At 39.5% G+C, this 14,829-nt stretch overlaps 1 protein-coding gene across 2 annotated transcripts in view; it reads left to right on the forward strand.

Moving 5' to 3' along the window:
- The first annotated feature begins 9,193 nt into the window (after window positions 1-9,193).
- LGR5 (leucine rich repeat containing G protein-coupled receptor 5) overlaps window positions 9,194-14,829 on the forward strand; it is a 120,075-nt gene continuing 114,439 nt past the window's right edge. For both annotated transcript variants that reach the window (XM_079142405.1, XM_079142406.1), the window contains exon 1: window positions 9,194-9,733. In XM_079142405.1, the coding sequence (XP_078998531.1) occupies window positions 9,234-9,733 (500 nt within the window). In that variant the 5' untranslated portion in view covers window positions 9,194-9,233. The remainder of the gene's footprint in view (window positions 9,734-14,829) is intronic.

A 14,829-nucleotide genomic window follows, 5' to 3' on the forward strand; every position in this document is an offset into this window, starting at 1 on the left:
TAGGATGGGAGAATAAACTCTCATGACAACATTAAAAACACATGCTTATAAAGATGTTCGATGATTGTTTTGGTCAGCTTTTTTCTGCTGCTGTGACTAAAGAATCCAACCAGAAGAATTTTAGAGGAGAAAATGTTTATTTGAGGGTTCACGGTTTCAGAGATCTTAGTCCATAGAAGGTCAGCTTCATTCCTCAGAGCTGGAGGTGAAGCAAAACAACATGGCAGCAGAGTGTAGCAGAGGAAAGCAGTTCACAGGTGATCAGGAAGCAGAAAGAGAGAGGTTCTACTCCCAGATACAAATAATTACCCCATAGCCACGCCCCCAATGAACCACTTCCTCCAGCCACACCCTATCTGCCTCAAGTTACCACTCAGTTAATCCCATCAAGGATTAATTGACTGATTAGGTTAAGGCTATAACCCAATGATTTCTCCTCTAAACCTTGCATTGTGAGCTTCTGAGGGACACCTCACATCCAAATAGTAACAATGAGAAAGGGAAAATCCTTTCCCACTATAAGTGAACATTAGGTAAATAAATGTGAACATTAAAAAGACTAAAAGAAAATAGATTAAATGTTACCAGCAATTATCAAGTAGTGAAAAACGTGAGTGATTTTTGTTTTGTTCTGTACTCATTTTCCGTGTTTCTACAACTTGCATAGGTTTATCATGTTACTCATGAAACACTGACAGGATGCCTTCAGAAACTACACTATTATTTGATGATACGAAGAAGATTAAGAAAAAGGAAGTACATTTCCCTAGTACTATATGACTGTCAGTACCATCAATAAAAGGGGGGAAAGATATTTCTGCCTTCAAAACACATCAAATATATATATTTGATAATATATATATCATAATATAATATATTATCATAATATTAATATAGTCATAATATTCCTGGAAAAGGTTTATATTGAATAAAGAAACTTAAAAATCACATGCCAACAATATTTGCCATAATAACACAGCTTCCAAATTTCAGGTTTTGAGAATCCTTCATCCCGTCTACCATTGGAAGAAAGCAACACAAACAGAGACCACCACAGCTACTTTATGATCAAGAATTTCTTTCCAGTTCAAATCAAACAATCCACATCGAGCAACATTTGAAGTTGCAAAGGCACATGTTACAGTCTTCACCCTTCCTTTTGGAAACTTTTCTCAACTGCAAACTGGACAAGTCCAAAGCTAAATTTATTGCCTTCTTTTAAAAGCCTGCTCCCCTTCCAGAGCTTAAAAGTAGCGATGTGGAGTCAAGTACACCACAGATTCAATGTCAAGTATGCCATTTATCAACAGAGTAACTTTGGAAATCTATTTAATAACTGAACCTCATTTTCCTTATTTGTAAAAAGAAGATAATTATATTTATCCTACAGGGTTGTCAAGAGAAATAAATGGAGGGAAAAACTGCAGTTAAGGCACTTAGAATAGCACCTGGCCCACATAAGGACCAAAAATAGTAATTACTTTGTGGTAAATTATCATAATCTGCCCTATCGCTCAGGTTAGAGGCAGTGGAGACATTTCAGTCACCCTGCCCCTGTGGTACCACAGTCACCAAGTCCTGCCAAATTCTGCCCCTGAAATATCTCTGGAATCTAACACCTGCCTCTTCCCCATGTCTACTGCTACTTACTGACTGAAGCTTTTCTTGTGTCTTGCTCAAATCAGTGAGACCTCCTGCCTCCTGCTCCTAACACTCACCTCCAACCTCCCAACACTTACCCCAGGCTGTCAGAGTTCTTTTTTCCCAGAGATAAAATGTGTCTGTGTCCCTCCCACACTTAAAGATGCCCTGGCCCCCTGCACCCAGGACCAAGTTCAAGCTTAATAACACAGCATCAAACACCCTTTCTACAAACTCTCTGCCTATTTCTGAAGACTCACAAACATACACCATAAGCTGGAGCCATGCAATCACTGTCTAAAAATTACATTTTGTCTCCATCCAGTACCAAGAATATCCTTCCATTCCTCTTCACTTAACGATCTCTTGCTCATTTTTCAGGAATTCACTCCAGACACCATCTTTTCTGTGAAGCCTTTCTCTGAGGTAGAGTTGGGATGTTCCTCCTTTTTACCCTAACTGCATGTGTTTTCGTCCCTCCTCTTACACTACATTTTAATTTTCTGTGTTCATGTCTCTTCTCAACTCAATGTGAATTAACTGAAAGCATAACTTCACATGCATTTGTCCCCATGTTTCTAGCACTTGACCTCTATGGGATGGGCAATCGATGCCTTCAGATAAATACTGTTGGTTAAAATGGAATTGAAACATTACTAAAACTGGAAACTGAAACCTCCCAAATGTAACTCAATAAGACCATTTCCCTAGCAAACAGAGAAAATCTGTGACACACTTTGCTTTCATGTGAAAACATGGTAAATGTGTCAAGTACCTGTGTCATTAGAGAAAAAACAAGAAAGAAAAATAAGGTCTATTTTCTTGCTTCAGTTTTCCTATTTCTATAGCATGGGAAAGACTTTTTTGAGGAGAAAAACCTTCAGGGAAAGAATGGAAAACCCCTTATCGCTACCACATATTAGTGCTTACTGCATACAAAGTCACTTGGTATAGTTGTCCTCATCTTGCTGGTGAACAGCCTGCACCTCAGAGAGTTGACCACAACTTGTCAGTGACTGAACAGAGATAGGAACCCTGGTCTGTGAGAATCCAAGATTGGGTACTTCACATCACCTACTTGAAGTGTGCCATGCTTTTGTACTTCAAATAGGTGACCTAGCCAAGAATCCCCATGTCATCCTACACACACTCAGCAATCCTGAGTTGGGAAATTAGAAAATAGGAGTGGGAAAAACAGAGATGATGTGAACAAAGAAGAATAATGGTTGTTAAGAAAAAAAAGGAATCATCTCTTAAAAAATACATTTAGATTTTTTTGAAACTGCAATGACATTTCTTTCTGCCAAATACCAATCTAAAAGCTATGCAGAAGAATAATCAATGAACTTAAAATCAAAATGTTTCTTGTTAAAGAACAATAAAAACAAACAGGCTCATTTTATTAATCCACAAACCTAATAACACTCAATGAAAGGTTTCTGTAAAATTTAATTGCAGTAATCTGGACAACGTTTCACTGTGACTCACTGACTTGAGCTGCAGTATTTGTGTAATATATTTCATCCTGCTTTATGAGATTGTAATTGCAGTTGAATGCAAGTATACCTAAATTTAAAATATACCAGACTTATCAAAATAAAGCATTTGGGGAAATAGCATGCTATTTACTTGTTTATTTTACTTTATAAATACTGCATGTCTGTGGAATAAAATCTATAATTTAGTTCCAATAGGTTAGTTCTACAATTCCTTCTCCTTACCTTTACAATTTCCAACCCACATCTCCATCTTCTTCTTTTCTGGAATATTCTTACCAATTATTTTTGCTAATGTCTGAGAGCATTAACTCCTAACATAAAACATGCTTTCTATGAGCCTTTTCATAAATACTTGTTGTGAATTATAGTACTGGAAGATCTGCCCTAAATTAAAGGGGGACCATTCCACTGACAGCCACCTCGCCCAAGCTGACCACTTACTTTCCTGCCTCCCCTCTCAAGATTTGCTTTTGGTAATACTCCCCATTCTTTCCTCACCTGGCAGATCCAATCAATTCTTTTTCCTGTCCTTTTTTCTTTTTCTTCCAAAAATTGTTTATGAGATAGACATTACAGGGTTTGCTGATGTTGGCAGGTCTGTAAATCAAAAATGTCAGGGTCACAAATGCTGAATGCAGAATTCAGGAGGATTCTTTAAAGAGAATATGTTGAGAATGACATAGCTATATCATATAAAATCTTCCACAGGGCCTGGGGAAGCACCCTACAATTGAACACGCTCATGTTTCTACAGAATTCAAATGAATAGTTACATGAAATCGAGAGAAAGAATATAAATGGAGTCACATTGGTTCAGTTCAAATTGTGCACCAAATACATCTCAAAAACCCTTTCCCTTTTCAGAGCTTTTAAAATCTCAGAGTTGCTGACGAGGAATTGCGGATCTATATATACTGCACCTACAGGACTTAGGTGAAGCAGCTGATTAAAACCCCTAAAAGTGTAGTTTTAATAAGACTAGGAAAAATCCATCACATTGGGCATATGGAAGAGTTTGTCTAAATACTAAGGCAATATTTGGCAGAATTAAATAAAGCATGTGAATAAGCAGGAAGATCATTCATTTTCAAGTGTTTTGTTATTTTTTCTCATTAATTTTATTCTTAGCTTGAAAAGAAAACCTGTGCCTGGTTTACATACAAGTTTGATTGGACACATGTTCTCAGGAAGCAGGCTGCATACCAGTAGGAGTATGTTCATTATCATACATGAAATTAGACAAGGGGATCAAAATGAGCTAAAGAATTGATAATATCATGTACCGCAGCCCTTTCTTTTAGAACATGTGGATATGTTTAAAGGTTGCCTTTATGTTGGATAAAATCAAAGACAGATCCAATTGATTTTACATAATAGGCTATTTCAAAGTAATGAATTAGCTGAACTAATGCTTTCTCACAAAATAAATAATTCTGAAAGAAAATAGATCTTTATTCCTAAATCCTCCTCCTCCTTTCTCAATTAATTAGGCTTTGTTGGTGAAAGGAAGTTAAGAAATTCGGCATAAGCCTGATTATATCATGAATGTAAAATGAGCAGGGCAAATAATGGGCTCTATACTCTTTCAAACAAGTTAAATAAGTCCATAATAGCCCACCAGTTGTGTAAACACTATTTCACTATACTTGTAAAAGAAATATTGACTTACCTGTTAACTAAAATTACCCTGGCATGCCTTGGCTAAGCTTATTAGTAATTCTTGTGGTGTGTGTGAATGTTTTTCATTGTGGACTTCTATCAAAGATTAAAGAATTAGGAAAACATTCATTTAGCAAGCCCAGAAAGTAGACACATACTACGCTTTAACAAAATCAGTTTTAAGAACTTGCATAAACAACCAGTGTAACTCCACATCATGTACAACTACAAAAATGGGAAGTTATATTCCATGTATGTATGAGATATCAAAATACATTCTACTGTCATGTATAACTAAAATGAACAAATTAAAACAAAAGGATTTGCAATCTAGGGGCCTAAAAAGTAAAGGGCAATTTCCATCCCAGAAAGAAGTATTCCACTATTTAGTAGCTCATTAACACAGAGATACTTCCCAAACTCACAAATAAGAACATCAAACACAAAGAAAATACTAAATGAATCTAACTTTACCCTACTAATCTTATTATCACATATAAGGTCTTCTCTGATTTCTCACCAGTATATATTCCTGTAAGTAACTGGTTGTTGAGAGAAACCCAAAATATATGTGTGTATATATAGATATGTGTATATATGTACACATATACATATATACATGTGTGTATATAGATATGTTATATATATGTGTGTGTGTGTGCATATATAGATATCCACACACATACATTTCAGGGGGGAAAAGATTTAAAATATACTTGTCTTTACTGTTAACAACAACAAAATATCTTGACAGGACAAAAAGGCACACACCTGTAACCCCAGATACTCAGGAAGCTGAAGCAAGAGGATCCAAGTTCCAGGCCAGCCTGGACAACTTAGCAAAACCCTATCTCAAAATAAAATAAAAAGGACTGGGGATATAGGTTAGTAGCAGAGTACCTGCCCAGCATGCATATACAAGGCCTTGAGCTCCATTTCCAGCAATGAGCCAAAAAAAAAAAAAAAAAAAAAAAAAAAAAAAAAAAAAAAAAAACTCTACTCCAACTGGTTCTACTGCAATTCAAAAAGTCCTCATTTTTTTCTTTAACAAAAGTATGTGAATTTCTTTCACAATAAGATGACAGTAAATGCAAGGACCTATCCAGTTTAAGTCCACATGTGGCTAGACTTCCCAAGGGATTAGGGAAAAGGTGTAGGACTTAAAATCAAGATTCAGGTTGGAATTTTGGTTCCATCACTAGTTCCCTAGCCACCATTAGGAAAACCACACCTCTCCCATCTTTGAATGTGGGATAAGAATCATACCCATCTCTTCCAAAGACCTAGCAAGAGAATATGACTACATAAAAGGCTGATGGTAATTATCACACAATTTGAAAACATCATCTTGTAAACTAAATGGTATTTTCAAACCTCACTGAAACTTTTTGTTTTTTGTTTGTTTTTTAGTGTTCAAGAAGTCTGGTTTACTGTATTTTTATCTTTATTCCCTAAGATTAAGGGATTAGCATACAGCCATTCAGGCAATAAAGTCACTATCTGCCATACCATTCCTATTTTCAACCCACATAATTTTCTATTATCAGAAGGACAAGACCTTGAAAATTCTTGAGGCCCTTCTCAAACCTTCATGTTTTCTGTGTTTTCAGGTTTTTACCGAGCATGCTTGTCCACAAATGATCACAGCTGAATTCTCACTGGCTCAAGCAACAAAACAAAATTAATTTGTTCATCCAGTCAGGAGGTGATGGAGCAGAAATGACTTTAGGTCCAGGTGTCTAGAGAATGACCTTAGGATTTTACTTCTTTCCTTGCTCATGTTAATGTTCCATTCCCAATGAGCTCTCTCCCTACAGTAGAAGAGTTCCCCATGAGCTCCAGCTTTTTGTCCTTTGAGTTCATCAAGCAGAAAGAGAATACCCTCTCACCTCAGGATCTAGGACAATCCCCCAGACAGATTCAGATTGTTCTGCTCAGGTTACATTCCCATCCCAGGACAGAAGATGGGGCCACATGTTGGACAGCCCTAAGGTTTGGAAGAAAGTTTCTCAAAGGAAAATTATGCTGTGCTCTTACCAAACGGAGAGGGGGAAATGTCGAGTACCAAAAAAAAAAAAAAAAAAAAAAAAAAAGTAACAGATGTTCATGATCCCTGGGCTCATCTAGCATATCTGTCTTCCCCTTATAATTGAATCAGGTATTTCTCAGCTCTACTTGCATTTGCCAACAAGTTTCAATTCCCCCAAAAGAAGAGGAGCGGCAATAACAGGTTGAAAATCTGCTCTAGGCTAAGTTCCAGATATGGAACAACCTAGGTAAATAAAACCCCCGTGACAGAGAAGGTAACTGAGACTTACCTATTTTGTGTCTGTGATCAACCAACCTGAAACTGGAAGAACCTAGATTTAAATACAGTTCTGTCTGATTCATCCCCAACCAAAGTGCTATCTATGCTCCTTTTAAAAGCCTTAATGTCAAAGCAAGTACTGTTTCATGTTGTTAAATGGATAGTGAGTGAGCACAACCAAATATGGATTATCCAACAAATATTTGTTAAGAACTCACTATTATGAGTTCATAGTTTGAGTCCTGCAGGTAAAGAAGAGATAAATGACTTAGTCCCTTCCTCCAAACTGGTAACCATAAAGTTGGCAAAACAAACCAAATTTGTATCTCGGAAAACTCTAGGTCTACATCTTGTGGTACTTATAATATACCTTCAATGAGACACTCACGCTTGGGATTACTGTCCAGAGTCTGTCATCCTTTTAGACTGCAAGTTTCAGGAAGAGGAACACTGCAGCACCCCAGTTGTACTTCCACAAATATCTGTGGGAGGTTTTGCAGAGAGAATGTCTTGAGTTCCATATAAAAAACAAATAATGTGGAGATTGATTTTATTTATAGAAGGATAGGCAATTAGCAGACATTCTATAAATGCATAAGGAATGGCTGAGAGAAGCAAGAATAATGTGAGAATAAGCAAAGAGTGGGAGTGAATGCAGTGTGCATGGGGTAAGAGAGGGAACAGAACAGAATTGAGCACAATTCTGATTATCCAGAAACCAGGGTAAACGCAGTTTTCAATGTCACTGTCAAGTTTTACCAAATTCTGGGCCACCGTTCCTTTATTTGCAAAATGAGGAAAATGGAGTCTCTAGAATTCTCTCTCCAGTGTCTCTCTCCTTCTATCACAGAAAAATCACAAACTTGCTGATAAATGAACTTTCTCAAGAAAAGAGCGTTGTTCAGAAAACAGATAGGTCAAGAAAACTATGTATTCTTGAAGTTCCACGGGTGAAGGAATAGATAGAATTGCAGGGTAAGTATACCACACACACAAAAAGAACAATCTTCCCAACTGCAAAATTGACAAAAATTTATACGGAAATTCAGGTGGACAGCCTAAGTAGAAGATTAAGAGAGACCTTGAAATTCAAAAGAGTTCCCTGCCTTCATAAAGCAAGGAGGCATTCATTGTGCCTGGGAGCAAAAATTGTGCATTTTTTGTGAGTCAGCTTGGCAGGCTTGGACTGACACCTCTTTCAGCGGTTCAATCGGGTGTGGAGAGGGCAACTTTTTACTTCGCTGAGGTCTTCTCTCCAAGAAAGCCCTGAATTCTTTTCCTCCTGTCTCCTGCAGATTCACTGTAGGGCACTTTTTAATGAGTGGGTTTTGCACCAGCGCTCCGCAGAGGTGCTGGGAGCCCAGTCCTACTCACCTAGGTGGGATTTCTCCTAGTTCAAGAGAACCCTGGAACACTTAGGATGAAAAGTTCCCGGAACAAAAGAAAACAGCCATCTGTCTGTCCTGCATCATTTTACTAACGGTGGCTTTCATTTGGATTCTAAACACTTTTTGACTTCCTCAACCCGATGAGTTAGGAGGGCAGCACCGGAGTGCTCGCTATCGAACTGTATTTGTTTAGTGATTAGTCCAGCGCTTTGATTTTTAGGGCAAAAGCGAGCCAGACAGTGCTCTGACGTAAGGACTAAAAAGGCCACCCATCGTTTGCCAAGGGCTCCTGCTTTCTTACCCTGATAACTATTTTTCTGGATTAGAGTTTAGTCTTTTTTAAAGTTCTCCACGCATCTTTTCCATTATTTGAAGCGGGATCGGAGGAAGCGTGCCTTATCCTTCCTGCCCTGGGCCTCTATGTCGCTCTGAATCAGATCCCCCCTCGGGTCTCCGAACTAAGTCACCAGGACGCAGAAAGGGGTGAGGGTGGGGGTCCCCTGCCTGGCGCGTGGCGCTGAGCCCCGGGATCCTCCCGGCGTAGGCGCAGTCAGAGCGCGAACTCCCAGCACCTCGCGCCGCCCGCCGCCTCCCAGCCGGGTCTCGGGAAAGGAGGGAGGGGACAGGCGGAGGGAAAGTGGGGCCGGGCTGGGGGTGTCTGGGAAGCTGGGCTGCGCTGACGTCACTGGGCGCGCAATTCAGGATCCAGCGCTTTAAAAAACGAGCGTGCTGGCGGAGATGCGGCTCCACACAGCTCAGACCGCCTGCAGGAGCAGCGCGCACCGCCACAGCCCCGGCTGCTTCGAGGGCTACTCCGGAGGCCGGCGTGGCTGCAACGTGCTCCCGGATCCCCGCAGAGCTTCTCCTCCGCGCCCCCGGCTGGGGGCAGGAGCGCGGCGCCCAGCGTTGCAGACGCCCGCTGAGTTTCAGAAGCCGGAGGAGCGCCGCCTGGCGCGCCACTGTCTACAACAGCCCGGGCGCTGCCCTCGGCCGGCGTCTGGCTCGCGGATCCCTGCCTTGGGCACCATGGACACCTCCCGCGTCGGCGTGCTCCTGTCCTTGCCTGTGCTGCTGCAGCTGGCAGCTGGAGGCGGCTCACCGAAGCCCGGTGCACTACCGCGGGGCTGCCCCACACACTGTCACTGCGAACCCGACGGCAGAATGTTGCTCAGGGTGGACTGCTCGGACCTGGGACTCTCGGAGCTGCCTTCTAACCTCAGCGTCTTCACCTCCTACCTGTAAGTGCGCCCACACCTCATTCCCTGAAGGGGGCTAAAAGTGGGAGGGAGCTAGTCTGAGTCAAGGCTGGGGACTCCTCAGCGCCCTCCGGCTTTGGAGGGGGCGGGCAAGTTTGCCAAGGGCATCCTGGCTAGACCTGTTTCGGCCCCCAGAGAAATGCACGTGTCTTGGAGGTTAGTACCTGTGCTTTCTGGGCATGTAACGAAACGGCTTCACTGCAGGCCGGGGAAAGAGCTGGTGCGCAGAAGCGCAGCAGTCCAGCGCTAGGCACGTCGCAGGAGGCATTCCTCCGAAAGTACAGGCATTTGTGTGCAGAGTGGGCATTTGTGCCCAGGAGACTGAGACCCAAGGGCAGGGTGCCCAACTGGTCCCTGCCCCAAACCCCGGGTCTTCATCCAGTTGCGTTCCATGAAGAGATGGGCTCTAAAGTTTCCCAAAGGAGAGACCCAACGTGCCAGTTCCAAGGGACTTGCTCTGCATCCTTAGCACTGTAGGGCGACGTAACTTTTTTTTTTTTTATTTTAACGGAGTAATTAAAATGTGGCAACCACAAACCCCGATTAGAGCTGCCAGAACGTTATCTTTACCTTTGGCTGCCCGAGCTGCCCTTTGAAGTACCGGTGGCCGCAGTGTAATCTTTAACCATCTCCTCCCCCGGGGGGGAGGAAAGGGAAGTGGGCTGAAGGCGGCCAGGCGGGTAAACATCGGCGCCGACTTCCAAGGGGGGGACCTGCAACTCTCTATATCCATTGGGGATCCTCCCACCCTTTCTTCCCCTAATACTACGTCTAAAGCCCTGACCACCAGGACGAGGCGGCGACTCATTTTGTAATTCTGTCTCTGAGAAGCGCAGGCCGGAGGCTAACAGGTGGTTGGCTGGATGAGGTGGCCCAGAAAGAAACTCTGTTCTCTCTATTCTGGAGGACCAAGGTGACTATTCCCCGCAACTTTCTGTCAACCATCTGGAGGTCTATTCCTTGGGGTCAAGAGACCAGGGTCGAAGCTACCCTGGGAAAGGGCTCTCCTGGCCACGAGGTGAAACTTTTAGATTTTAATTCAAGACGTTTCAGTGAGCCCATCCCACGCTCTAATCTGTTTCGGCTTCTCTGATGTACCTTGGCAGGAGCGAGTTGGGATGTTTGTGAACTCGGTTTTTCCTCTGTTGAGTTGCTTTCTAGAGGAAAGAGGCTTGTGCAACGTTTTCCACCAGTTGGAGAGTGATTCTTTTTCTAGAGACAGGGTGAGGAAAAGAAGAAAAAAGGAAAAAAAAATTAACTTGCATTAATATTGCATTTAAAGAAAGGGGAAAATCCTTGATAGATTTTAGTATTGGTAGGTGAGACTCACCTCCTCCTCTACCATAAAACTGTTTGTGTCACTTTTCTTTATCCAAGCAGGGTATAAAATTATTTTCCCCACCAGGTTTCCCTTCAATTGCACTCATAGCATGTGTTAGTGATATTTTTCCAGGGATGGAAATCTGCTTTTGGAAATGATCATCCTTGCAGAATTCACATTTCCTTCAGAACAGCTGTCCCTACTAGGAAATAGAATACACATCCCCAACCTCTCTGGTTTAACTGCTAATGTCAGTGACTCAAGGATAACGTGTTCTCCACTATAATGAATTTCTGAGGCCAGCTTGGCAATTTCACTTAAGAGCCTACACTATTCTTTCCCACCAACCTGAAGAAATTCACTATATACAAGGAAGATGTGTGACCCCATGCCCCACCCCCAACACTTACCTACTATTTAAATTATACATTATTTATAAAATATGTTTAAGGATATGCCAAACATTATGCATAATATTGGGGCACTTTTCCCCCCACTTACAAGAAGAACATTTGTTAGGCTTCTGTTACTAAAAATCTAAAATTGTGCTTTTAATCTATTTTCCACCATACTTCAAATACATTTGGCAGCATCTTCCTGTGCTCAGGAGAACTTACTGCCACCTACTGCCACTATTCACTATCATTAATAGATAACCCCCTTGAAGTTAAGATATCATTAGGAAGTGAATCATCACATTATTCTCAAGCTATTTGATGTCAGCCTGTACTGTAGTCTAAGGGAAAATTTTCTCAGTGCCCTATAAAATATTAAACTCGGAGTGTCTGTGAAAAGTTAGGGGATGTTAACCACTTGCTTCTGGTGGCTGACATTTCAGGGAATATGCATGCTGAATGTAGATATCAGTCCTAAAGTGAAGAACTGACCCAATACTCCATAATGTGTGATTCCATGATTTGGTCTCCCTATAAAGTGCAGAACACCAGGGACCGTGGGATGTCCTTTTGTCATGGATTGAGAGTTTTGGGATTACTGTTTTTACAATCACAGGAGCTCTATGCAGACATTAAGGTAGATGATGCCCTCTTTTGGTTACACCTAGTATTATCTGACCATTTCTGCCTTCACTTGGGTAATCATAATCTGAAAGAGTAAATGAGCAGGTATTTTATTGATTTTCTTCTTTTATGGAATAACTTCATTTGCTCTTGAAAGGGGACATTAAGTTATGGTCGCACTCCACTGGGGCCAAAAGCTTTGATGGGAAAGTTTAAGTAAGCAAAGACTGATGTGGGTAAGAGGCCAGAACTACTGTTATTGTTTGTAGTAGGTTATCACCATTTATTTAGTCAAAATGTTATCTCCTAATCCCCCTAAAGAAAGAACAAGCATTTCATTTCCTTCCAACAGATTGACATGACAAATTCCAGCTGCATGTATTTGGCAAATAGATTTGCCACAATCTAATAGTTGTCTGATCAGACTGGCAGGTAAAGAAAGTTTCCTAAATCTCTTCATAGAAGGCAAGAACTGTTTACGCATCATCTTATAATCCTTCTTCGGAGCAAAGCTAAATCTTAAGCCAGTCCAAACATTAATATTAACTCTCTTTTCATACCAAGCTGCATTCCTCGGTAGATCTGTAACCAGACCATTGAATATAGTGAAAGTTCTGGAAGAATCTCAATCTTACTCTCTTCTTTCCCCCATTTCCTTCCTTCCCCACACACACACACACATCTCCCATCATCCTCTGATTTTACTAACAGAGGTCAGTAAATTTCACTCTGCAGAAAATAAAGACCCCAATGAGGCTAAATATATAAAAGCAGACAATTATGGTTTACAATGCTTGTCTCAATATGCCAGTAGTGATCAGTCAGAAATAAAGAAGGTCTAGAGTCTAATCTTATTATAGCCAAGTTGTTTTAGTCCATCAAATATGGAGGATTTTGCTTCTAGGGTCTTAGTAGTAAAATTCCCTATGCTACTTTGATGTGTCTTTCATTTAGTTAGTGTGGCATCAAGGTAAAAAAAAAAAACCTAAATTTCAGTAAACAGCCTAATATAGTAAACAGATTTTTCTTTATTGGCCTAGAACAGAGATTTTCCTTTTAAATAGAAACTGAGTTTTTCTTTGCTGTTGCTTAATGACATAAACATTTCATCCATAAGCAAATTTGTGTTATATGAACCAAAGAAACCAAGAGAAATTTTTAAATTTTACATAATTTGATTACTTTTCCATATGTAACTTTGAAACAAAACTTAATTGTATACATAATTAGTAAAATTGATATTAATAAGAACTGATCAAAAACCTCAATTAGTTAAACTAAGAATGACCCTGGTATCATATATATGTTTTAAGCATTTAAAATATAGTTTCAAAGTTTAAAAATATTTTTAGCATCTTCTTTGAAAATAGTGCAATATATTTCTGGTTCCCTTCAAACAAATAAAAGTATTTTAAATAAATGATAATGTTTGCATTTTATAAATGGTTACAAAGGGTTTAGATTAATTGCAAAATTCATATAGTTTACAATAGTCTTTTAAATTTTGTTTAAAATACCAAATGATATTAAGAATTTTCTTCATTTTAATGAAGTTCATTCTTTTTCTCCAGGATTCCTGAGGGGGGGTTCCCATAGTGTTTTGTTATGGGGCAATTATTTAAACTAATTAACTAAATTTGTCTGAGTAATTTTTTTGATAGTGAGTTCTGAGTCAAACAATTTTTGGCATAAATTTAGAACAAATACATTTCTGAGTATGTTTAATATGTGCATGACAGAGTTCATGTGACAAGAAAGAATTTTTACATAATAAATGTGACCTTTAGTTTTTTTACTTCTTTCTTTCCTCTACGTTTTTCAAAACAAAGGCATTCTGATAAAGCAACAAAAGGTAGCAATCATAAATGAGTAAGAAGATTGGACAAGAAATAACCTTTGTGGGTAAATAAAATTGTTTTCATAAAGGGGACCATTCACACTTTAATGTGTTTAAAGAAGTTCAGAAATATAAAATTTGCCTATGATTTCTCAGTGCTAAGTTTTTATCTGAACTGTGATTGCTTTTGATTTCCAAACCATATAGCTGTCAAAACAGACAAATAACGTCAGAGAAAACCATTAATCCAATACAGCTATTATGAAATTAAAGACAGAACCGAATATATGGTATTATAACTGATATGTAATTTTTACTGAACTTATCAAAGTATTTTTGTATTTTCTTTATCAAATTCATCATTTAATTCACTTTAATCATAAATTTAAGTATGGTTTCCAATTAATACAAATTATATGCCATAAGATATAAATAAAAAACAGTAGAGTTCTGAATTGCACAATATTGTGAAGTAATTTTTTGTTTCTTCAAATATTTATATAAATTTAGAATACAGCTTAATGATACATTTCCTTGCGAACACCCCTCACATGAATTTTTCTGGTAAGTTGAGGTCTTTTTAAGAAAGCGAATTCCTTCCACTAAGATTCTACCCCCTTACTCCTACCACAGTGTTTACCTTTAAGCATACCATTTTGTAGTAAGGAGATGAATCAAACGGGCATTAAAGCCACACTGATAAATTTTTTTACCAAATAAAATCAGCTGGTTATCTTGTCCTATTTCTCTGTTGGATGTATTTAGTAGAATTTCACATGTTAAATCTGTCGATGGGTTCTAACCCATTATAACTTTTATTTCCAGTTCTGTCATCTTCAATGAACATTTTTACTTAGTTATTATTTATACCAATTGCATGCCCAATTTCACCTGTGGAACT

The sequence above is a fragment of the Sciurus vulgaris genome (genome assembly GCF_902686455.1).
Source record: "Sciurus vulgaris genome assembly, chromosome: 5".
NCBI classification, from domain to species: Eukaryota; Metazoa; Chordata; class Mammalia; order Rodentia; family Sciuridae; genus Sciurus; species Sciurus vulgaris.